A 25066-nucleotide genomic window follows, 5' to 3' on the forward strand; every position below is an offset into this window, starting at 1 on the left:
GGGATAATTTAATTCAACTTCACTTGTAAGGAAAAAACAGCTCAGTACAGGCTCACATACTAGGCCTTTTAGAGTTGGCTCCTACACACTCGGGAAATCTAATAGAGTAATGCTTTCTCCCCCGCCACCTCTCCCACCACCCCTCTTGCAAGATATCCATGTCCTAATCCCAGAAATCTGTGAATTATGTGATTAAATTAAGGGTCTTGAGAAACAGAGATTTCTCTGGATTATCTGAGTGGACCCAACGCAATCACAAGGATCCTTATGAGAGGCAGGAGAGCCAAAGTAAGAGAAGGAGGAGATGAAGAAAAGATCAAAGAGAGAAAGAAAGAGAAATCTAGATTCAGAGATGCCACAATGCTGGATTTGAGGATGGAGCAAGACAATACAGGTAGTCTCTAGAAGCTAGAAAAGGCAAGGGAACAAATTCTCCCCTAGAGCCTCCAGAAAGAATGCCAAGGACTTCTGACCTAAGAACTGTAAAATAACTTATATATATATATATATTATCTTCAAAATATATACATATATATTTTTAAACTGTAAACTGTAAAATAATTTATATACATATTACTTAAAAATAATATATATATATCTATTTTTTTTAAGTAATCTCTGCACTCAATGTGGGCCTTGAACTCATGACCCTGAGGTCAGGAGCTAGATGCTCTACTGAATGAACCAGTCAGGCACCCCAACTTACATTGCTTTAACCCACTAAGTTTGTCAAAATTTATTATAGCAACAATAGGACATGAGTACAGGTAGTTTATAATCTAGTGAGAGAGAAGGTGGCACAGGCAGCTTTGCTACAATTCAGAAAGTAACAAGTATAAAATAGAAACACAAAACAATGCTATGGGAATGCTGATGAACTGTGTGTACTTCTGGCTGGAGAGATCAGGGAAGCTTCCCGGAAGAGGCAGTTCTGCTGGGCCTTGATGGACTCGGTAGGATTTCAATAGGGGGAGACCCAGTAAACAGGAGGAGTAAAGGCACAGAGTTGGCAGGTAGAGTATCAAACAAAAAGCTGACACAGACCTTGTGACCAGCCATTTTTCTCAGAAACAAAAATTACTTGAGTAAAATTTCATACATTCTTCTCAGGATATAATAGGTCTCTAAATTTGTTTACAAAAAAGTAGTAATAGCCAACAACATATGATATATGATAAACTATCCTAAGAATTTAAATACAGAAATCCAGATCTTGGGCAAGAATCCCCATTCTACGGCAAACATGTCATAGGCAAGAGCGAATCTGGTTCATTTTCAGGTAGGCAGGCTTGACAGGGATGAACAGAAAACATACTAAGAGTTAATTAGAACAAACCAAAAGGTAATTCTTTAAAAAGGCATCTGTTAACATTTACAAATTAGACACTTCCTACAACCTTATCAAGCTACACCAGACAATGGGATCTAACTGAACTGAACCCACTTAGCAGACTGTAGGCTCCGAGGGCTCATGGCGCTGATGAGGAAGAAGCCAGTAGAACCCAGTCCCCTTTTGGTAGGTTTTGTTTGTCTGAAGTCAGAGCTCATGATCTGAAGTAATTTTGAATGGCTCTAATTTAGCCTAGGTTTAAGCCTAGGGATTGGGAAGAAAGGAATGGCATTGTGCAGATAGTTGATCTCCATCACCTAAACTCAGCATTGATGGTCCTCTTAGCATGACTTATGGTGACAGTATTTTCCCAAGACGGTACCTATACTCGGTGCCTTAGCAATACTTGCTTCCTTCTTTATCTTCTGGTGAAATCGATTCCTTTTTGCACGGTTCACATTCGTTCCAGGAAAATTCACAGGAACTGCTGGTCTCCACTGGCCTGCTCCTGTATGAATGGCCTGGTGCTTCTGCCGAAGGTTCCATATCTGTAACATAGGTCCTTGGGTCCTGGGATACAGCTGCGTGCTCAGGAGACCAACTTTCTGGACAAGAAGAACTGGGCCTGTTGTAAGCATCCTCATTTCTCTTGCTGCCTGTTGTTCTGTCAAGGCCCAGAAATGTCACCTCAGACTGGCTACATTCAAATGGAACTCTTCGAGTCACTCCATCTTTTCTCAAACCTTTATCATGAGGCAATGAATGATTACTCAAACCTTTATCATGAGGCAATGAATGATTATTCTGGTTTTCATCATCTTCCACTGGGATACTCGGTACATTCTCCAAGAACAGAGGAGAAGGACACCTGAAGGACTTTAGGGAGGTGGGAGGGTCCTCGGCAAAATACAAGCTGGCTTGAGCACTTTCAAGAGTAGTTAGGACCTAGTTCACCAAGAAGCAAAGAAATATTTACGTTAAACTTCCATAGCCTCTCCTTTTACCTTTTTTTCTATCTACCTATTCCGGAATATTCTCTTATTTTCATGAATTAAGTTCAACTATAGAGTTCTGAATGGGAGGGTATTAAAAATTAGCTAAACTCCTTCAGTTTAATGAGTAAATTAAAAGACTTAAAGCCAAATATAAAAGATACTCGCCTGAAGTAAATACCAAGAGACCTGAGTTGAGGCTCAGATTTGCCACCAACTACTGTGTGACTTGGGGTGAGTCTCTGTACATTTTCTACTTCAACCTTAATATGTGGAGTACTAGAAATGGTCAGGGTCCAGGGGACACAATCTGTAGTTGTCAAATGCCAGAATTAGCTTTAGGAGCCTTCTTAAAATACAGATCCCTTGGCCCCAACCTAAAGATTATCACCAACAACATATGAAGATAGGGGCCCAGGAATCTGTATCTTAAAAGCTTCTCAGTTGATTTGGATGTGCAGTCCAAGTTGAGAAAACTGCTGACCTTGTCTGGAAGAACATGTAACATCTCTTCACACACATGTGTAATTTTTAAAATACATTTAGAGAACTTCACTACTTACAAAGTGCTTCCATACACATCACCTCATTTAATCCGCACAAACAACATTATTGTTCCCATTTCACAGATAATAAAGCTGAGGCTCAGATAAAGGGAATGAGTATCACTGGCCAGTAAGGAGCAGATCTGTTGTTTGACCTCAGATCTGGCTCCCAATTCCATGTTTCTTCCACTATATATCTCACAGCTCTTTTTGGGCCCAAGATTCCAGCTCTTATAGCTCTTACTGGTGGTGCTAAGCCCAGAATGTAGCTCTGACTCCCAGGCCAGTGCTCCTTACATTAGATTCTGTTGACCTCTTGTTTAAAACCCTTTCATAGCTCCACGATAGACTCAGGGTAAAGCCCCAAATCCCAGAATGGAATTCATGTCCCTCTGTCACCTGAAACTTTCTATCATTTTAAGCACCCCAGCTTTTCCATCACTATATCCCACGTCCATGAACTGCCTGCGGTATTAGTGCCATAAAACCCATCATCTCTGAGCTGGATTCTCCCTGACTAACATGTCTTTCTGTCCTTATTGTTGCCTAAATTCACCATTCTTTAGACTATAGCTCAGCCGTCACCTCCATCGAAGGGCTTCTGTGATTTGGTATGTGTTCCGACTCTACGCTCCCATATTGATCTAGGCTTCCACCTACAATCACGCTTATGTCTCCATCTTGGAATGCCATGTTAAGTAATCTGACTCTCACTTTGGACTGTGAGTTTGAGGGCAGCAACTGTCTCTTGATTACTATTGTACCCTCAGCACCCAGAACCAAGTCTGGCACATGCCAAGTAAGCACTAGCTAAATATTTGGTGAACAAATAAGCAAATCAGTGAATGGATGATTAAATTGATGAGTAAATTTAAAAAATCAATAGAGGAAATATAGAATGCGTTTTTAATGGGCCAGATCTCTAAAAGAGTGTTGAATAAAATTCTCTTTGGACTACTCAAGTGTTTTCATTAAATTTTTGTGGTGCCCTGGTCTTACTTAGCAATGACCTCTGCCAGAGTACCAAATACTGTGACTTGGTGACTTGCAAAAACTATGAGACTAGAATTCTCTGTTAGGGGCTGGATTTGCCCCACTGATAAAGAATTCAATTAGACACAATTTAGATTTTCCATTGTTCTGTGGGCTTGGTTTTGAATAAAACCATGTGTACGCACTTCATCCATTGATGGTCTTAACTTTGCCCGCGAGATAGCACACTGGCCTGCCAAAGAGAAGAGCTTGGCAGAGAAATTCCGAGGACAGGGATGCACTTTCTTATCTAGAAATGAAAGACATGAATCGAGGCCTCTCTTCTCCATCAGTTCCATAAGGAGGTCCCTCTAGGAAGACAAGAAGACAACTTTATCTTTCAGAACTCTACCCCCGAAATGACGGAGAGATAGGAACAGAAATAAAGACAATTCTTACCAGCTGGATATGCTTTGGATCATCTAACACCACTTTACAACCTGTCAGAACTTCCATTATTACCTATGGGAAACATAAAATAAAATGAGTTACATATGTTAAACACCTACATAGAGTCAGTTGCAGTGATTAACCTTGACAATAGATAACGTTCACTCTACTCAATGACTACGTTTTACTCTTTGATTACATAACATTAACATATAAGACAAGAGCAACAGGAAATCAATAGGTCTAAAAGTGAAACCCTTAAAAAAAAATTTCTTAGAATTTAGAGCATTCCTGGCCATCAGCTTTCCTCCTTGGTTGACTGGGAGCTGGTACTCACAATCCCAAAGCTGTAGACATCTGTCTTAATGGAAAGTTTGCCCTGTCTGATGTACTCTTCAGGCATATACCACAGATGTTTACTGCTGCTGCTGGTCATGCTTATGGTCGAGCTCTGATGTTCCAGGTGGGGTCGGAAGTGTGCCATGCCAAAATCAGTTAGTTTGGGTTGGAACTGATCATCCAGAAGTATGTTTGCACTAAAATTATAATCAAGGACCAACAAGACAAAAACATAAAGGCATTCTGGTGAAAAACAAAATGACAAGCTCAGTTAATTCCAAATGCCAACAACACAAAGACATACATAGTCTTCGATGAACTAGAGGATATTTTCTCATTTTTCTTAAAGTATATATACAAGTATTATATGAGACTCTACAACGAAAACCAGGGGCGCCTGCAGGTCTCCGTCAGTTGAGCGACCGATTCTTGATTTCAGCTCAGGTCGTGATCTCAGGGTCCTGGGATTGAGCCCCCTTGAGCTCCATGCTCAGTGGGGCACCTGCTTGGGATTCTTTTTCCCTCCACCCCTCACCCCATTTGTGCACACGCTCTCACTCTCTCTCTTTCAAATCAATCAGTCAATCCTAAAAACATAAGGTATGCTGGAAACCTGACTTAGGAACAGTGAGCTTTTCAAATTTATAGATACATATAGGGAATTGCTGGGTAAAGTTGATGCTTTGCCAGCAAGAGAAACTAAAGTTAAACCAAAGCAGCTTTCCTTGTGCTCTTCTGATTCACAACGAGGACATGAACTGGGTTTTAATCAGCTAATAATCAAGTACCTGTTAGGTGCCTAGAGCCCTGCCACAGAATGCCCAGCCTATCAGCGGAGAGCCACTAACCTGCCGTGAGGTGAGGAATTCTCCTGCCTTAAGGATAACCCTAGTCCACTGTCCCATCTCTACGGACTTTCTATGGAGTAAAGACAAAAATGTGTTTGAGACTTATTTGGAAGATAAACACCTGCCACGGTAAAGCTGAAGTGTTTAGAGTCAGTTTGAGCTACCTGTCCCATAAAAACCTTAAGAATCACTTAACATCGTGGCTGACGGTAAAGTGAGCCTCAGCTTACTTTTACCCTCAAAGGTAATTGAGCAGGGATGGGACAGGGTAAGCCCGTGCATTTCACACAGCCCACACCTGCTGGGAGACCCAGCTCTGCCCTTCCCTGGCTCCTTGACTGTGGCTGGCTTACTTCGTCCCGTTCCCCTCCCTGTTGTTTTCCTTGCTTGTGAAATGAGGCGAACAAGAGGACTCACGGACCTGAATACAAACAGCCCACTCCCTGGCATACAATAATGCCCAATAAATGGTGAGGAAGATGAAAATTAGTAACGAATCATAAGAGGGCAGATAAATGTTGATAAAGGGGTGGGTGGGCCAAGAGAAAGTTTCTGTTTCTCTGTTTTGCTTGGGGAGGTCTTCAGAGTTTGCTTTTTGTTCCTGGAAACCAAAGCTTCTAATACCAGGCCTGCCCATCCAAAAATGACAAGTGGTATAGTTACAGTGTTACATATTGTGATTAAAAGTGGATGGGGTGCCTGGGTGGCTCAGTGGGTTAAGCCTCTGCCTTCGGCTCAGGTCATGATCCCAGAGTCCTGGGATTGAGCCCCACATCAGCCTCTCTGCTCAGCGGGGAGCCTGTTTCCTCCTCTCTCTCTGCCTGCCTCTCTGCCTATTTGTGATCTCTCTCTCTCTCTCTCTCTCTCTATCAAATAAATAAATAAAATCTTAAAAAAAAAAAAAAAGGTGGTAACAGCGGGGCCCTGGGGTGGCCCATCAGTGAAGTGTCCAACTCTTGATTCTCCACACTCAGTGCAGAATCTGCTTGAGATTCTCTCTCCCTCTCCCTCTGCTCCTCCCACTCCTGTCTCTGACTCTCTAAAATAAATAGATAAATCTTTTTTAAAAAATAGTATTAATAGCTATGGGAAAAGAATAAGAAATTCTTAATCCTGAAAAAATATTGCATCTTACAAAAGTTCTAGAAGTCCCCTGCTGGCCCTGTACAGGTAGGCTGATAGGCAGAATCTAGTTTCACAGGTCTGAATTGCAGGTGTTCTAATAATCGAGAGTACTCAGAGTCCTAGTTCTGTTTCAAGGATTCAAAGCTGGGGTCTTTTAGAATTCCAGCCTGGGGACACCTGAGTGGCTCAGTCGGTTGGCTGGCCATCAGCCTTCGGCTCAGGTCACGGTGTCTGGTTCCTGGGATTAATCCCTGTGTCAGGCCCTCTGCTCAGTGAGGAGTCTACTTCTCTCTCTCTCTCTCTCTCCCTCTCTCCCTCTGCCTCTTCTCACTGCTTGTTCTCTCTCTCTCTCTCATGTGAATGGGTAAAATATTTAAAAAAGAAGAAAAAAAAAAGATTTCTAGCCTGGACTTTGTCTAGAACTGAGTTGCCAACGACAGCATGAAGACATTCCACAGGACCCTTTAGGGATCCAGAAGAACACATTCTCAACTTGATGTCACTCTCTGTCCTTTAAGGGTGGCAGGAGAATTGCAAAATCCAAAGAACCCACCTCATGTGTCAGTCCCAGCGCCCACACCTATTGTGGGACCCAGGCATGTATGAAAATGTTAGAGAGGGTCCAGCCCTCCAGACTTGGATCAGTCCTCAACTGTATCAATCCCAGTCCTTATTTTTCTCCTGGTCTTGTCTCTTCTCCATATGTGGCAAACCTGGTAGCTTCCAAGGGCAGCCTGGGTTACGTACAACTAGGTCACTCACCTTCTATCTCTTCTGGAAAACAGTGTTGACTATCCTGACAAACCTCTGAAGATGTGCGCCCCCTAGAGGCAGACCCTACCTTCTCTCCAGCTCCAGATAAGAATAGACATAGAGTTCATAATTACTTCTTCCATAGGTACGTGTACACGTCAAGTGTTCTGTGTTCTGACCAAGGAGGCAGCTTCTGGAGATCTCTTGATCATTTCAGAGCACCAGGATACTTAATTTAGGAGTTTGCCACATGTGCCGGGAGGTGAGATGGGCAGAGAGGTTCACTAACTGCCATTACCAGGACCCCATCCTCTGCCTCTCCAGCTTCTGCCGCACTGACAGCCTCGCTCTCTTCTGCACACACCCCCTCCCCCTGCACGCACACACTGGATTTCAGCACAGAGGGACAGCAAAGCTCCGAAGGCCAGAGTTTCAGTGTCAAACATCTCGCCCTCTTCCTCCTCAACTCCAGCTCTAAGGAAGGTATAATAAAATCATAACTTAAAATGCTAGACCCATGAGGATGCAAAAGCTGATTCTGTAAAACATTTAGAATTCCTGAAGAATGGGTCTTTTCTACGCACAGGAGAAAAGAAAACAACCAAGCATCAAAAACAAAATCGTAATCTAATCCCTTTGTTTGGCCCTCAGCAAAGTGAGTGGGAAGTTGTCAGCAACTGACTCATGCTTCCAACAGACTTTGGGGGAATGGGTAACCACAATGTGTGACACAACATCACCCACAGAGGACTTCGGGTCAGTGAGAGGCCGACAGTAAGAGTGTGAAATTGTCCTAGGGCACCGCATTTACACTTTTAATGATGATATTTGGTGAAAAGACCAGCACACTTTTGAGTGCGTAACACGGATTTTGAGTGCAGTGATTTGCCCCGTTCTAAACAAAAGTCAGCAGGAGCTGACGTAGAAGAAGGTTCTGTTTTAAGAAAGTAGGAATTGCATGGGACGCCTGGGTGGCTCAGTTGGTTGGGCAGCTGCCTTCGGCTCAGGTCATGATCCCAGCGTCCTGGGATCGAGTCCCACATCGGGCTCCTTGCTCAGCGGGGAGCCTGCTTCTCCCTCTCCCTCTGCCTGTGCTCGCTCTCTCCCCTCTCTCTCTCTCTCTGATAAATAAATAAAATCTTTAAAAAAAAAAAAAAAAAAAAAAGTAGGAATTGCAAAAGACCCTTCAACAGTAAGTTCCATCCTAATTCTTTCCCTTACTGCAGCCTTGAATAGAACACGCTATGCCTTCAACTATCAAGCAGGTCAATGGAATATGGGGGTAATATATAACATATAATATCATATAATTATAAATAATTATATATTATATAATAATATGGGATAATATATAATATATAATATAGTAATAATATGGGTGTAAAAACAGACTAATAAAAGAAAGACAACATAAACTAACTGCAATCATATAACCCTATAATTAATTGAACAAAAGGGCAGCTTGCTAGCTATCATGCTTACCAACGAGGCAGACGAGAAATACAGGTAATGGTCCACACCTTCAATTTTGTGTCTCCACAACCTGCTTCTCTATTCTTTCCCACAAAGCTACTTACTATAACACAGACCATCACCTCTCTAGCTGATTCTCCTAGGACAAGTATCAGTGGTGGTACACTGAGGAGACAGGGAAGATCCTACACAAGATGGTCAATATGTATCTTGCCTCTGGGGAGTCACATACTCCATCTCTCTATTGCCGGGGGTCTTCAGGACAATTCTTTCTGGGGGACCTGAACCTCCCAAAGGCTACAAGATTTGCTTTCTTTGCACACTAGTTTTTCTCCTGATTTAGTCAAAGCCATTGGGCCTAAAATCTAAAGCATGATGATACCTCTAGATTTTAATGCAGATTTTGAATGGAAGTGCAAATACACATTTGACAGGGAAGCACACAACTGGTTTTTAAAAAGATGTATTTTTAAGGGATTTTAGGGGGAGTTATTGATACAAAGTAGCCCAGTCTCTGAGTGCCTGGTAATTCTCCAGAAAAGTCTGGTCTCCCACGAATTGGTCGCAGAGATAGAGGACCCACTGCCCTCTTCGTGACAGCCTGAGGCAACAGGACATCTTACTATGTGTCACTGCTGTTATGACACCATACCGATACCTCACCAGATGAGGCAAGATCCAGCTTCTCAGGGAATCTATAGGTTACCGGAAAAGGGCACACACACCCTCTCCCCCACCACTTCAGCAAGCCATACATCTGTCGAAACTGAAGCCCTTTCTTTTCCCTCCAATTGCATGACCTTCTCTTTCTTTTCCATTGAACCCAGGCAGAACTCAGAGACAGTATTAAAGGTGGTTATTGCTTTTTGATGACTTCATGAGTCCTAGGCTCTCCATGTAAAGGCCCAGCCAGTGACCCATATTCCCGCCTTTAATGTGAAATTTTGTCTCTAACCAAACCAGCACAACTTCCCTAAGGCTGAGTTTCCTCCTGGGTAAAAGATCTGAAAAGGCTCGCCTCTCGGGGTTATTGTAAGTATTAAATGAGAAAATGTAATCAGAAGTCCTGCTACACAGGGAGGGCCCTGAAATATACTCTGAAGGATGTAGGCTGGCCTTTGTCCATCCTACACCCACCCTAAAATCCCAGGAAACTGGTTGGGTAGCTCTAGAGGTTCAAGGCACCAGTCTGAAGTCACCGCAGTACAGAGGGACGGATGCACGATGACCCTGGAGAGCTGAGGATCCTCGGGTGAATTAGTGTCAGGGCATCTGTTGAGTTCCAGAAGACTTCCAGAGACCTTCTGACCTGACTAAAGTAACATTTCCAGATACTCCAGATCGTGGAGAGAAAAATAGAATTTTTGGCATAAATGTGTGCATGCACATCTGTACACATGTGTGTAAATAGGTGAATGTTGGGGTTTAGAGACAGTGATGGCAAACATAATTAATAGGGCAAATTTAAATTTATGTACTATTTCATTGTGCTGGCAGCCCTGAGAAAAAAAATGAACCTATCTGGAAATTTTAGAAGAAGGGAGACATTCGGGGGAAATAGGGAAATCTGAGGAAAAGCAATTGTTCGTGTCTAAAATGGTTCTGAAAAACAAAAGTACGTCTTTGGATGTGCAGGGAGAGGAGAGGGAAGAGGACTCATTAATGAAACAATCAACCAAACAAATGGACTTTGCATTCCTGGCAGGTTTTACAACCCTACCAAACACAAAGCTGGTGTTTTGAGTCCTGGCCACACACATCAGGTCTGGGGGGTAAATGTAGGCGGAGCTTGGGTCCTCAGGCAAGAGTGTCAGGGTTGTAGGAAGGGGCCTATCTGTGGCTTCTGGCCTCCCACCCAGCCGCTCAGTGTTTCTAGTCCCTCACAACGGGAATTCTCCACGCATTAACTACCACCATCCATCTCTGATCATTTTCCCTTTTTAAAGAATTCCTTTTCAAGCATATGGCTTTTCCCCTCCTTTCCTTCCGAAACCACCTCCCTTGTATGAAATGCTGTTTGACTTGGCAGGAGACACATGGCAATACGGACAGAGAACATGATCTTAGAGGAAACATTAGAAACGTTCACTGAGATTATCTCGGCTTTGGAAACATTAACAGGAATGAATGCCTGGGATGAAAAATGCCGAGGATAAAATGCATTTCACTTTAAAATCACTCATAAATGTGAAAACAATTAAGCCGGCTAAGGGATAGGATGGAAATAACAAGAAGGTTTACTGCTTTCAGATGCTTTTATGTGATTCTGTAAGTCAAAAACATCTTCGTTTCCCGAAGAACAGAGACTTTGCCAAGAACAGAGACTTCAACTCTGCAAGATTCTTTTCTTTAAATCCTTTTCCTCCTTAAATTCCACCATCTGGAAGTGAATTTTGTTTTTATAACATTCTCTTTGAAGAGTTCAAATTACGAAGACATTTTGGGGCTAACTAAACCACCAGACTTCTTGAAAATACCTTTGAAATGTGGGCTTGGCTTCCTCCTTGGGTGTTCTACAGCTATGTCCTCAGTGTCTCCTTAGAAGACTAGTTATTCTCATTGCTTGAACAAGATGAAGATTCCCAAAATAGACCTCCAGGCCTAATCTCCCCTAAAAGTCTGCTGCCTACTGCCATTTTCACTAGGTGCTCAATGTCAACATTTCCCAAGTTTGCACTCGTGATGGTTTCTTCTCCTGCCCAGTTTCTCCGTCTGCCCAAAAAACCAACATGCTCCCAGGAATCCTGGCTCCAAACACTTAATTGCTTAGTAAGACCGTGGTTGTTGGACCCACACAAACCTGGAACCTTACCTCCTTCACCATCTGCAGACACGGGATAGAGGCCGATTACAAACCTCTCTAAGTCTGCTTTCTCCTCTGTCACACTGAGATAAGACCAATGATACCCAAACTCAGGGCTGTTGGGAGGAGTAAATTATTCAATGAGCTTTTATGTCATGTCTAAAGTCAGGCTGACCTTCACTGAGTTCCTTAATCTGTCTGCAGTTGATCAGCCCCCCTGAATCCATTAGCACTCACCAAGGCAGTCTGCGTAGGCAGTGCTAAGTACTGTCCATCTGGGGACTTTCTTTATACTGTTCCCCTCACCTGCAAGGTACCTATTTTCATATTCATTCAAATGAAATTTTATTTTTCATTCAAATCCTTATTTTCCTTCAAATCCTCTTTGCAGCCCAAGATTCACTTCTTCCCTGAAGTTTTCACTCTGCTACCCTGAATTCCAGTGGTGTTCCTTTCTCCAACTTCCCACTGTGCTGCCCCAACGATACCATTTGGCACTTACTCAGAAACCAGCTTATGTTGTTTACATAAGCATAATGCTGAGTCCATAGGCGATATCAAGCAAACATGTGTTGATCTGATCAATTTGTTCATTAAGAGAATTTGAAACCATAAGCGGACCCACACCACTCCCTCGATGGCGAATAGATGGCCCAAATGTTGCCAAAGCATCTTCCAGGTTCCTTGGCAGACATCACTAACTGAGTTCACCCCAGGTTCCCTTTCAACACTGCAGGTGGAAAGTCATTACTAATCCATCAATGATGGAATGTAGGATGAAAAAGATTTGTCTTTTTTTTTTTTTTTTTTTTTGCAAAATAGCTTCTTAATGGCAGAGCCAGGACTAAAGCCTAACCCTCCTTTTTTTTTCCATTTGCTACTCTTTCAATTTACCATAGCTGGCTGAAAAAAACCTTTTTATACAGCTACTCATAAAAGATAAGAAACTCTTGATTACCAAGCAAATGTAAAATGAAATTCATCTTGTGTTTCCTTGGAGTATATACAGATAATCATAGTGGCAGAACAACGGTTAATGGGCAAGTTACAGGAAGACAGATTTTAGCTCAAAATAAATGAAGTTCCAGGGGGTTAGAGATGCATCCAAATGGAGTACTAATAACGTGCTGTGCAAGGGTCCAAGGACAGGCTGGACGAGATGCTTAGAGACACTGTCCATGACGTGGGAGGAATGAGAGCTTACTGCCAAGCTTGGCCCTGGGCTTCACACTCATTACCTCACTGCCTCCCCCTAACTCTGGGAAGAAGTGCAGAAGTCACCTACCCATTTCCAGACAAGGAGTTTTACTTTATTATAACAGTAGAACATAATCCTTAATTAAAAAATTTTAAAACATGATAGAAAAGGAAAAAACAAACCATTCGTGAAAAAGCCATAGTCTCTCCATCTAAATTCATAGTGTGGTATGTTTTAAGCTTTTTTTTTTTTTTTTTTTTTTTTTTTTTAAGCTAGGCTCCACGCCCAGCACAGAGTCCAACACAGAGTTTGAATTCATGGTCCCGAGATCAAGACTTGAGAGCCAAGAGAAAGAGCCAGTGGCTTAACCTGCTGAGCCACCCAGGCACCCCTTAATCTTTTGAAAAATTCATGAATTTGTAGTTCTGCAAAGTCATAACTGTACACTGTATACTAGTTCAATTTGGCTTTTTAAACTTCATTTTACTTTGCATGCATTGTTCCATGTTATTTCATACTATTAAAAACCATTATTTAGTGATGTCAAATGATATACAGAAAACTCTCCTGCGACTTATCAATCTGAGGTCCAAATGAAGAAAAGAAAATAAAGGTAACGATATCTTCCTTTTCTTACTCCATCAAAAACAGAGCTCTGACTTAGTCTTAGAAAAGGTCACTGCCGAACACCTTTTGAGATGTCTTTTTTCGAGCCAATTATCAGGGCCGTGCAATAAAATGACATCTCTCCTAGAAGTGGCCTTTCCTTCCAAAGAATGAGAAAATGTATTTGACACGGGCAGAAGAATAGAAATCTCAGACCTTCCTCAAAGCACTAGCCTGCACTAACAGGGACCAAGAATCAGGAATGTCGAAATTTAAAGCAAAGTGAAGAGTTCATTTGAAAGAATCAGGAGGGTAATCTGGGTCAACCAATCCACATTCAGTCAAGACTGCTGGAGGCTGAATGTTGTTACCATTAGGTGTTCAGTGCCCCAAATGAAAGAAGTTGATCTCATTCCAGCTTCTAGAGAACAGGTGCACACAAGGAAAGGGGGAGGGGGAGGGTCTACCCATAGTTATAGTTGGTACTAATTAACATTCTCGCTGGCAAGCTCAGCAGAAAGGCCAAGAGTTCATTGGCCATAGAAGGGACTGATTTGCTCTGGAACAGACAGTGACACACTGATGAGCCCTGTGAAACCATAATCTCAAAAAAATGCCCACAGCCCCGGAATGCCACACCCTGACACATGCCCAAGCAGGCATAATTGATTGATGGTTATGTTTGAGTCCTCGATCCCTTTGGAAAACCCAGAAAGGCAACAACCCTCAGCAGCCCCTTCACCACCTAAAAAACATAAAATGTGCTGGTAGTGCATATCCAGTTTGAATTCTGCCTCTTCCCTGAAATTCTCTGTCTCTGACCAGATCTCTTTTGGTTGCTCTGTATCTGTGATACTGTTGGGCACTCTATTATGCCACTGGCTCTTTCTCTTGGGCACTCTGTAATTATTTTATAGTTGGCCACATCCAGACAAGTACCTGAGATACTAGCCAGGAAGAAATAGCCTCCTTCTAAGGGTGAGACATCGTAAGAGACTCCAGAATCTTTCTGTTCTCACCTACAGTCCCAGGAACGTCTCAAGAGTCCCTCCAGCCTGTTTAGCATGCAACCCCACTGTAGCCCTGCCCCCCACATTCCTCATCCCTCCCAGGAGCCCTTTCCTTCTCCAGTCTCATCCCTTCCTCTCCAGTCAACCCATTTTTCTTGCTTTCATTAAACACTCTTTATTTGATCTTTCCATTGAACAAATTATTGCCTCTGTTAGGAATATTCTCTCTTGTTCTTTCAACCAATCCACTGCTATGACCCATCTCCTCAAAGGCTGGGCTTGGAACTCTGCAAGTAGAATGACCCTTCTCAGACCAGGCAGGGCTTCTCTAGCGTTGTAGCATATTATTTTCTGTGTTGGTGTTATCCCTCTGCTCACCAGGTGGAACCTTCAAGGCCAATATCATGACCACCAGCATCTACCTGACGTGGTCTAATACAACACTCTCCATACAACAGATGTTCCCTAAATATTTGTAACCTAAAATAAAGTGATGTTCAAGATGTTCAATAAATAAGAAGTTGTTTTTCTTAAAACAGAGCTTGGTTTGTGGGTCCTACTTTCCAAACACAGTAAGCGAATGATGGAAGTGAATGCCATGCATAGAATGTTTGTGTTCCTCTCCAAATTCATAAGCTGAACTCCTAACCCCCAGTGGAATGGTATGTGGAGGTGAGACTTTCAGGAGGGGAGTAGGTCAAGAGGGCAGAGCCCTCATGACTGGGATAAGTAACCCTATAAAAGAAGGCCCAGAGAGATCCCTTTCCCCTTCCACCCTATGAGGACAGAGGAAAGATGGGCACCTATGAGTCAGAAAGTGGATCTTCAGAAGACACAGAATCAGCTGGTGCCATGATCTTGGACTTCAGCCTTCAGAACCATGAGCAATAAGAGTGTGTTTAAGTCATCCACTTTCTAGTATTTTGATTATAGCATCTTGAATGGATTAAGAGCGTAAGCAAAAGGACAGATTGGCCATGGTATCTCTTAGCCTTTGCCACGGGCTTCCTACCACATCTCCACCAATTATAAAAGAAGCCACCATTTGACCATTTGATAAGCACAGTCTCTTTGCCAAGCACCATATGTAGTTTATGTCACCTAATCCTAAGAGATAGATGCTGTTAGTCTTTTATTAGCATTTTGCACAGAGAAACACTGAGGCTTACAGAAATTAAGCAATTTGCTCAGAATCACAATTAGCAGAAAGTCGGTTTCTTAAATCAGATGTCTCTGAAACATTAGGGGATAGTGAGATAAGAGGAAAGAATGGGAAGAAGGTGAGTGGGGAGGGAAGCAGATGAAAAAGAAGATTCATCTGGGTCCATTCTGCAGAGCACGAGGCAGTCATCTCTCTCCCCGGGACGACAGTGACTGCAGGGGTACGGCCCAGATCCCTCCTTAGGGAGACAAACCCCAGCAGCTGCTGACGGTGCACAGCTAAACCTCTACCTGGAACCTGCCCTTGGCTGAGGGGAGCTACCTCACCCAAGTCAAAGTCCAAGTCACAGTCCCACACAGGGCTGGTCAGACTCTACCACCATATCCCAGCTCAGCTTCTCCAACTGCCCAATTCTGCCTTCCTTCCTCCCTTCCTCGCTCCTGTTGTTCCTGAGAGGACTCTAAAACCCTCCTGTGGCCAAGTCATTCCTTTCTGAGCCTACTTCCTGGGAACGCGCCTGAAGACACCTATCTACAATGAAAAAGTGGGTGTCAGACCACTGCCTGAGCTCTCACCTAATCCCTGCAGAAAGAGGCTTCGGGGCACATCCCCAGCTGCTGAAAACCTTGGCCATGGGCAGGGACTGGATGTGTAGCTCTCCATCCTGACACTCCCTTGGTGGCCTTCCCTGTCTCCCTCGTCTGTCAAGGACCAGAACCTTGACACTCTTCTCTTCCATCAAGTTCCACGTTCAGGAAAGGATGTGATGAGCTCAGTCACACAAAAGAAAAATTAATACCATTAATGTGTTACCCCTTGGGACGGAAAAGAAGCTAGGCTTACTTTAAGTTTAAACCAAAAGAATATATGCACAGCAATATTCCAGATATTTATTTATCAGATAAAATACTAGGCTGAGTTGGCGGTGAGGTAGGTGGGTCGTTTCTGGTTGGGGGTGACCACCTCAGCCCTTTGGGACAGATCCCTGATTCCGTTGCTGTGCATCTCTGACCCAGGTCTCCTGAGGGAGCACCCACTCTGTGCTGATTCTCAGCAGAGTTGATGAATTACCCCAGCACCATGGGAGCAGACACCTGTCTGTGGTTTCCGCACACACCCAGGACTCAGGAAAAATCTAGTCTTTTGATACAGAGTTCATTCCACCAGAAAAACAAAGAAGTAAGCAATCGGTCCCTCTTTGCTCAACTCAAAAGCACACTAAAAGCTTTTTCAAGATACCAGGAGATGGTTCAGAAGAGGCAGAAGCCTTTTAAATTCAGTCATCCCCGCTTCTCAGCCACGATGTATTTACCTACTTTTGGACAGATTAGAGATGAAGGGCACACAGGAAAAATCTACCAGGGGGATTTTGCTACAGAGTATCTACTCTCTGTCTGAATGATTCTTTAGGTCTCCTGAAAAAAAAGGATGGAAGATGTTGCTTCTAATTTTCTCATGTCTCAAAAATGAACACCGGGAGTTGCTGCTTGGCTTGTCACAGATGAATACGTACAGCTAAGAGCCTTTAGGCTCAGTGGAATCATAAAGACACTGGAGACTCAGGGACAGAGAATTTTAATTACCGTCTACTGTCTACTGCTGTTATCTTGCTTGGAATCTCTGTTTAAGTCACTTAACCTTTCCTTCAGACTCACTTAAAAGGGAAAAAGGGAGAGTAATAAGGTTCATTTCAAAGTTTAGTGCCAGGAATAATTACACAAATAGTGTCTATTCTACGCTGTTCATTAATAATTCCCAAAGATAATATAAACTCTCCCTTTGGCCATATAAATGTGGCTTTTTAAATTGGGTAGATAATTTTCATTAATAAAAAAAATGTGAATCACTGTAATGTACACCTGAAACTAATTGGGTACTATATGTCAATTATACTTCACTAAAAAAAAAGTAAGGTTGTAAATACTTAGATGAGAATTTCTTTTTTTAAAAGATTTTATTTATCTTGAGAGGTTCGCATGCACCTGTGGAGGTGGGTGGGGGAGGGGCAGAGGGAGAGGGAGAGAGAGAATCCCAAGCAGACTCCACACTGAGGGCGGAGCCCGACACAGGCTGATCCCACGACCCTATCCCACAACCCTGGGACCATCACCCAAAGACCATGACCCAAGCCAAAACCATGAGTCACCCAGACACCCTTCTTAGATGAGAATTCTTTTTTTTTTTTTTAAGATTTTATTTTTTATTTGACAGACAGAGATCACAAGTAGGCAGAGAGGCAGGCAGAGAGAGAGGAGAAAGCAGGCTCCCCGCTGAGCAGAGAGCCCAATGCGGGGCTCGATCCCAGGATACTGGGATCATGACCTGAGCCGAAGGCAGAGGCTTTAACCCACTGAGCCACCCAGGCGCCCTTTAGATGAGAATTCTTAATCCTTACACACATACACATACCAGGGAAGCTACAGGTAGAGAACAGTGTGAAGTCTGACTCACCCATGATGATGAAAGGGGCTTTTGGGTGCCACCTAAATCTCTGGGATAATTTACCTTGATACTCTGCCGCAGATGACCAAGCATGGCTCCGTGTTGTGCAAGTACTGAATGGCTTTGGAGGTTCCAATTAAAACACTGATCCGAATGTGCCAAGGGAGTGGGGCCGTGTTACCCTAAAAAGACAGCAGTAGTTGGTATGGGAGTGAAACGTGTGTCCTCATTACATAGGAGTGTGCCAGAAGAAAAGCAGATGATAAGGCGGGGAAAGGCTAGGCAATGAACACTTTGGTTTCCCACAACCTATTTGTAATTCAAGATACATTTTCCTCTGCAGCCAACGGTACCAGGCCTTTTTATAGCCAATGGAAATACCCAATAATTTTAACATTAGCTTAATCAAAATATGGCCAGTAACTATGTTTAAAAGTTCACTAATAAGGGGCATGACATGGCTCAGTCAGTTAAGCATCTGACTCTTGATCTCAGCTCAGGTCTTGATCTCAGGGTCAGGAGTTCAAGCCCCACATTGGGCTCCACACTGGGTGTGGAACTTTAAAAAAAAAAGTTCATTAAATAAGACTTAAAATTATCTGTGGCCTAATAGTGTGGATTATCAAGAATAATGTTTTTATTCTTATCCTAACTGAAATGTAACCTATTCAGAATGAATTTTTAAACTTATCTTTCAAAGACATGAGAAATCAAGGCATGTATTCAACCGCTTTCTCTTTAAGGAGTCTGTATCACATTTATGTCTATCCTTTGTATTGAATGGTACTTTGTGTGAAGTTATGCAAATAAAAATTATCTAAGAAATAAGGGTAGTTGATGTAAACTCCTTGGAGATATGGAAGCGCTAAGGAGTAAGAGCCTAGCAAATCATTTGGCCACCGTGCTGCACAACACACCACAACTCGGGTATTTAGGCAGTCTTTTTTAAGAGTAAAATATTAATGGATGAAAAAGACTTCTACTTCCTTGGGAAAGCCACTGGAGGCTATCCCTTCCTGCGAATCCATATTGGCCTCCTAGATCCCACAGGACGTTTCAGCAGCTTCTTCAGGGCTTCAGGGGGTCAGAGGGCCAGGGAGAGTCATAGGCATGACTTACTACACACTGTAATCTGTCAAAAAGGGATCCATTTCTCATATATGGATAAACCAGGCAGAACTTCTCACTCTCTGTAAAATAGGCAGCCAACTCCAGTATGTTCGGATGATGAAACCTCGAAAGAAAAGATATTCAAATCCATCAGATTGTTTATGCAAATAGGAAATGAACAGTGCTGTGGTTTGGGGGTGATAAGGTGGGATGGGGAATAGGTCTAAAGCAAAACATAAATTTGGCCAAGGGAGAAGTAATCTCATTGGACACATAGCACAGATTTGTTTCCCAAATTGGTCTAAAGAGATCTAACAAACACTAGCCACTCTGATTGATTATGACCATGCAACTATAAATAAAATACCCAAATATAAGAGAAAATTTAAGAAAGTAATGATTTCTGGAGATTTGGCAGTCTTAGGAACTTTATAATAAATAGACAACACTATCTGATATTAAATTATGTTTATCAAAATTGTTTATCAATGCAACTTATTTATTAAGTAAAGAAATATGGTACAAATGAGATTATTTATTTCATTGTTTTAGGTACACTGTGTAAGTCACCAAAATAGAAGAGTTCAGAAGACTGTTTTCATTCGTCCATTTAATCATCCACTCTGTCAGATACTGTGCGAGGCACCAGTCACACCGTTAAAGGCTGTGACATCCAGTGTCTTCATAAAGCTGTACAGTTATCTAAAATTCATGTGATTAATAAAGTCTGATGTTGAAGAACATGTCACTGATTTGTAAATGCCAGAGTTCTGTCAGTGTAGCAGACATTTTCAGACTCCTTTCTTTTATAACTCTATTTCTTTTTTTTTTTTAAAGATTTATTTATTTGAGAGAGCGCGAAAGTGACGGAGAGAGAGAATATGCAAGAAGGGAAAGGGACAGAGGGAGAAAGAGAATCTCAAGCAGACTCCCCACTGAGCATGGAGTCACATGTGGGGCTCGATCTCACAACTCTGAGATCATGACTTGAGCAGAGCCCCAGAGACGGATGCTTAACCAATTGAGCTACTCAGGTGCCCCAAAACTCTATTTATTTATTTATTTATTTTTAACATTTTTATTTATTTGGTTGAGACAGACATAGAGAGAACACAAGTAGGGAACAGGATCGGAGGGAGAAGCAGACTTCCCACTGAGCAGGGACCCGGACACAGGGCTTGATCCCATGACCCGAGCTGAGCCACTCAGGCACCGACCCCCTCAACACTATTTCTTGAATGCCTGTATCATCACTGTGAAAACCAGGAGAACTCAGGTAACAACTATGAAATACAAAATGTGAAATTCACCCATACTGGGAACTCAGTTCAACTTAAATATTTACTGGATGCCTACTATGTTCCAGGCATGCTCGGGGATATTAAAATAAAGCTTTTTTTTTTTAAAGATTCTATTTATAAACACTTATTATTAGTTTCTTCAATAGCAAAACTGCCCTATAAAACGCACATACGCACACATACACACACATAGCTCCAGATTTCTTTTATTCCTCCCTCCTTAAAGAAGTGTGTGTGTCTGTGTGGTGTGTGTGTGTGTGTACATACACAAACACAGACATATTTTTCTTTTAAATATGGCAAAAAATGCCCGTGACTCAAAATTCCTACACCTACTATAATCCAGACCATCATTGTACAATGAAAAGCAAGGGACTGAAAAGGAATTCAGCTGGCATATTTGGCTGCCGAAACAATGGATCTGTACCACTATCTGGGAGTCCTGCCCCTTAAAATAATTCAAAGAGACAGAAATCTTTTTGGATAGCGGATAGCAGACCTCATACAGACACAGCCACGGCCAGGTGCTCTGCTCTCCTGCTCTGCCTGCTTGCATTTGCTTATTTTTAGATATTACCAATCCAGCAGAAAATTGGACACTGTACCAGTTAGCGAGGTATGGAAGATGGGGCAGCCGTAGAAGAAGATTTCTGGCTTCACATCTACAGACGCTTCTCACCCATCCTTTCACTGCAAGTTTTTAAGTTGGTGGGATTTTAGATTACATAGATCCGAAGGTCTGCAGATACAAAAGCTTTAAAATCGTTTTGCCACATATTTGTGAGTGCCTGCTGCAGAGGAAACATGATGCAGGGCCCCGCGGGGTGGGAGAGCAGGCACACTCGAGTGGCAGACAGACCTGGGTTTGAATCTCTGGTCTTCTTAAAGACCAAGCTGTGAACTTGGCCACGTGAATTAGTGTCTGTAAGCCTGTATCTTTGCTGTGGTCGCAATTATGTCTCTCCCCCACACCCCTCCTCTCCTCTCCCACCCAGCTCCAACATCGAAGCCCTAACCTCCAATGTAAAGGTGTTAAGAGAGGCTTTGGGGAGCTAGTCAGGGTTAGGATGGGATCCCTCACAATGGGATTACAGCCTTTATAAGAAGAAATACTGGAGAATCTGCTCCCCCTCTCTCCACCATGTCAGGACAGAATCAGAGGGCAGACATCTGCAAGCGACCATCCTCACCAAGAACCAGATCAGCCTTGATCTTGGACTTCTCAGTCTCCAGCAATGCGAGAAAATAGATTTTGTTCAAGTCACCCTGTCTCTTTTGTGACGGCAGTCCTAGCAGATGAACATTCTTCAACTTAAACAATAATTAAGATACCCCTTCCCAAGTTTCTTAATTAAATTAAGTGAAAAGTTAAATATTTAGCCAAGTACCGGATCCTCAAAAATTATTAGCGCTTCCTCTCCCCTTGGGAAAGAAGCGCAAAAAGGAATCAGAAGCCACATCTCAAGGAGTTTACAATTCTGTCTAAGGGACAGGGGTTAAGCGATTCCCTTAATATTGAGCTAAAAAAAAACTCACTTTCAGGTCTTGGCTTGGATGTGACGTTTTCCAAGAAGCCTATTCTATTGCCCAGCCCCCAGGTCACCATGTTCCCTCCCTCAGCATCCTCTATGTCCCCATCTTACCCCTTCATTTACTGAAATTGCCTGTTGACTTATGTACTTCTCTCCTAACCCCACACCACGCAGCATGCTCTGAAAGGAGAGGGCTGCACCTGATTTATTCACAAGTAAATACCTGAGAAGAAGACTGAAGATGATTTAGGAGATGAGTTGGATCAAAAAGGTAGGATCTACTTCATCTTCCTCATCTCCAAAATAGGGATAAGGGCAGTATTTACTTCACAGGATTGTTGTGAGGATTAATGAATTACTGAATGTAATGTAATTGGTATAAAGCCTAAAACTAAATAAATATTAGCAATATAAGTAATAATAATAGCACACCAAGAATATTCACCATCATAGAGTTGCCAATTCTCTCTAAAGTCATACATAAACACCTCATCAGAACAAATCCAAAAGGATCAGATGTATACATGTAAAAAATAAAACCATAAAAGGACTTGAAAAAGCCATGGTAGAATTATTTTATGATCTTTCACTGGGGAAGTTCCTTCAAACTGTGATATAAAATTCAGAATCTGGGGTGCCTGGCTGGCTTAGTCTAAGTGTCTGCCTTTGGCTCAGGTCATGATCTTGGGGTCCTGGGATCAGGCTCCTTGCTCAGCAGGGAGCCTGCTTTTCCCTCTCTCTTTGCCTCCCTCTCCCTCTGCTTGCCACCCCCCCTGCTCTCTTGTTCTCTCTCTCTGTCAAATAGATGGGTAGAGTCTTGAAAAAAAAATATATAGATTAAATTCACTACATTACTCTGAAACCAATACTACATTATATATTAATTAATTGAATTTAAATTTAAAAATTCACTACATTAAAACCATTTCCAGATAGCAAACACTAGAAAAGGCAAAGACAAGTTGTCAATCTGGTAAAAAAAAATAATCTCAAAACAGGAATAATGTGAATTTTCTCTAATATATAAAATGCTCCTACAAATCATTAAGAGAAATGCCAACAGCCTAATTTTTTTAAAAAATGGGCAAAGAATAGTATCAGATATTTCATAGAAAACGAAGGTCTCTATTTTTTTAAAGATTTTTAAAAATTTAGTTATTTGACATAGAGAGAGGGAGAGAAAGAGAGAACGAGTGCACATGAGCAGGGGCAGAGGGAGAGGGAGAAGCAGGCTCCTCGCTGAGTAAGAAGCCTGACGTGGGACTTGATCCCAGAATCCTGGTATCATGACCAGAGCCGAAGGCGACTACTTAACCAACTGAGCCACCCAGGCATCCTGGAAGGTGTCTTAATATGTGAAAAGATTCACCCATAATAGAAAAAGAAATTTAAACCACACCATAGAAAAAATGTGAAACCATTTTCCCTGAGCACATTGGCAAAAATTATAAGTCAAGCAGAGAAAGACAACTATCATGTGATCTCCCTGATATGAGGAAGTGGTGATGCAACATGGGGGTTAAGTGGGTAGGAGAAGAATAAATGAAACAAGATGGGATTGGGAGGGAGACAAACCATAAGTGACTCTTAATCTCACAAAACAAACTGAGGGTTGCTGGGGGGGAGGGGGTTTGGGAGAAGGGGGTGGGATTATGGACATTGGGGAGGGTATGTGCTTTGGTGAGTGCTGTGAAGTGTGTAAACCTGGCGATTCACAGACCTGTACCCCTGGGGATAAAAATATATGTTTATAAAAAATAAAAAGTTTAAAAAAAAAGTTAAGAATAAACACTATGTTGCCAAAAACATGGGGAGCCAGGAGCCCTTGTATATGTAAATTGGTATGTCTTTTGGAGGACAGCTTGGTATTATGCAATGCATATAACCATTAGACCCTGCAATTGTATTATGGGAACTTAGATAAACTCAAACAGGTACAAAATAACATATATGAGCTTTTCTTGTTGCAGCATCTTACTTTCTAATATTAAAAGATTAGAAAAAACCTTAAAAATCCGTCGATATGAGAGTGGTTAATTAAATCACAGTACAGCACACCATGAAATGTTAAAATAAGCAAAGTGAACAATATATTTGCTACCCCTGGTGTGAAAATAAGAAAACAAAATACATGCATGCTTATGCATAAAGTATCTCTGGGAGGAGATACAGAAAACAGGCAACTGTTGCCCTTGGGGAAATTGATGGGGTAGTTAAAGATAATAGTGCGGAAAAAAAAAAATCTGTTCTTGGTTTACCCTTTGGTAATTTTGGAATTTTGAAATCGTCCAACTTATGACTTATTCATTAGCAAATAAATAAAGTTGAACTATAGAAACCCTCTGCTATTACAATTTGGGTCTTAGTTTTTGGTTGACTAAATGATACACATTAAATTTTTATGATCAGACTTTTAATGTGTTGATTTCTGGTCCTGGGGATAAAAGAAGGATTTAGCACAAAGTCTCCTCCACCACCACCCACTTCACTTATTGCTTTAGAAAACATCTGAAAAGAACATTTTCTTTTCATAAAGAGTGATGAGTGAGCTCTATAGGGTTAAGGGCCTTCGCTGAGCAGATGCACAGCTGCAGATATGAATATATATGAAAATGAAGTCATTTTAGTTTGTCTCCGAGGACTCCCGGGCTCATGAATGAATTCCCAGAAAATAATATGCACATCAAAAGCAGTTGATTTCTTTGTCTAAACTCTCTTCCTGCAGAGAGTTATATGGATGAAACAGTTTCTGGACTAAAATGTCTCTAAGGAAGGGGGAAATGGTCAAATATATGCAATTCTCATGTTTTAGGAGTTACTTGACCTTGAGCCACGTTAGTCACACATGATTTCACCCACTGCCTTGTGACAGTTTCTTGTTAAAATATGTTCAAGTGAATTACGCAAATGGTCTATTTTAAAATGTATTCTAAGGAAAAGACTAAAGCAGATGTCAAAAATGTACCCGGTGTTCTCACGGCCAACCCACATTTATTACATGCCGACCATGCCAAACATGGTGTTCTAGCATCAAAGATGCACAAAGCTGAAAAACAGGCACAGACGGAGAAATTC

General features: G+C 42.1%; 1 protein-coding gene across 1 annotated transcript in view; it reads right to left on the bottom strand.

The window, feature by feature from the left end:
• Positions 1-702: 702 nt before the first annotated feature.
• Positions 703-25066, bottom strand: part of IRAK3 (interleukin 1 receptor associated kinase 3) — a 50550-nt gene continuing 26186 nt past the window's right edge. Inside the window, exons 7-12 of the mRNA XM_059402530.1 lie at positions 19168-19282; positions 18112-18230; positions 4627-4825; positions 4299-4361; positions 4046-4210; positions 703-2275 (exon numbers count right to left, since the gene is read on the bottom strand). Coding sequence (XP_059258513.1) covers positions 1727-2275; positions 4046-4210; positions 4299-4361; positions 4627-4825; positions 18112-18230; positions 19168-19282 — 1210 coding nt within the window. The 3' untranslated portion in view covers positions 703-1726. The remainder of the gene's footprint in view (positions 2276-4045; positions 4211-4298; positions 4362-4626; positions 4826-18111; positions 18231-19167; positions 19283-25066) is intronic.

This window comes from Mustela nigripes, chromosome 6 (genome assembly GCF_022355385.1).
Source record: "Mustela nigripes isolate SB6536 chromosome 6, MUSNIG.SB6536, whole genome shotgun sequence".
Taxonomy (NCBI): domain Eukaryota; kingdom Metazoa; phylum Chordata; class Mammalia; order Carnivora; family Mustelidae; genus Mustela; species Mustela nigripes.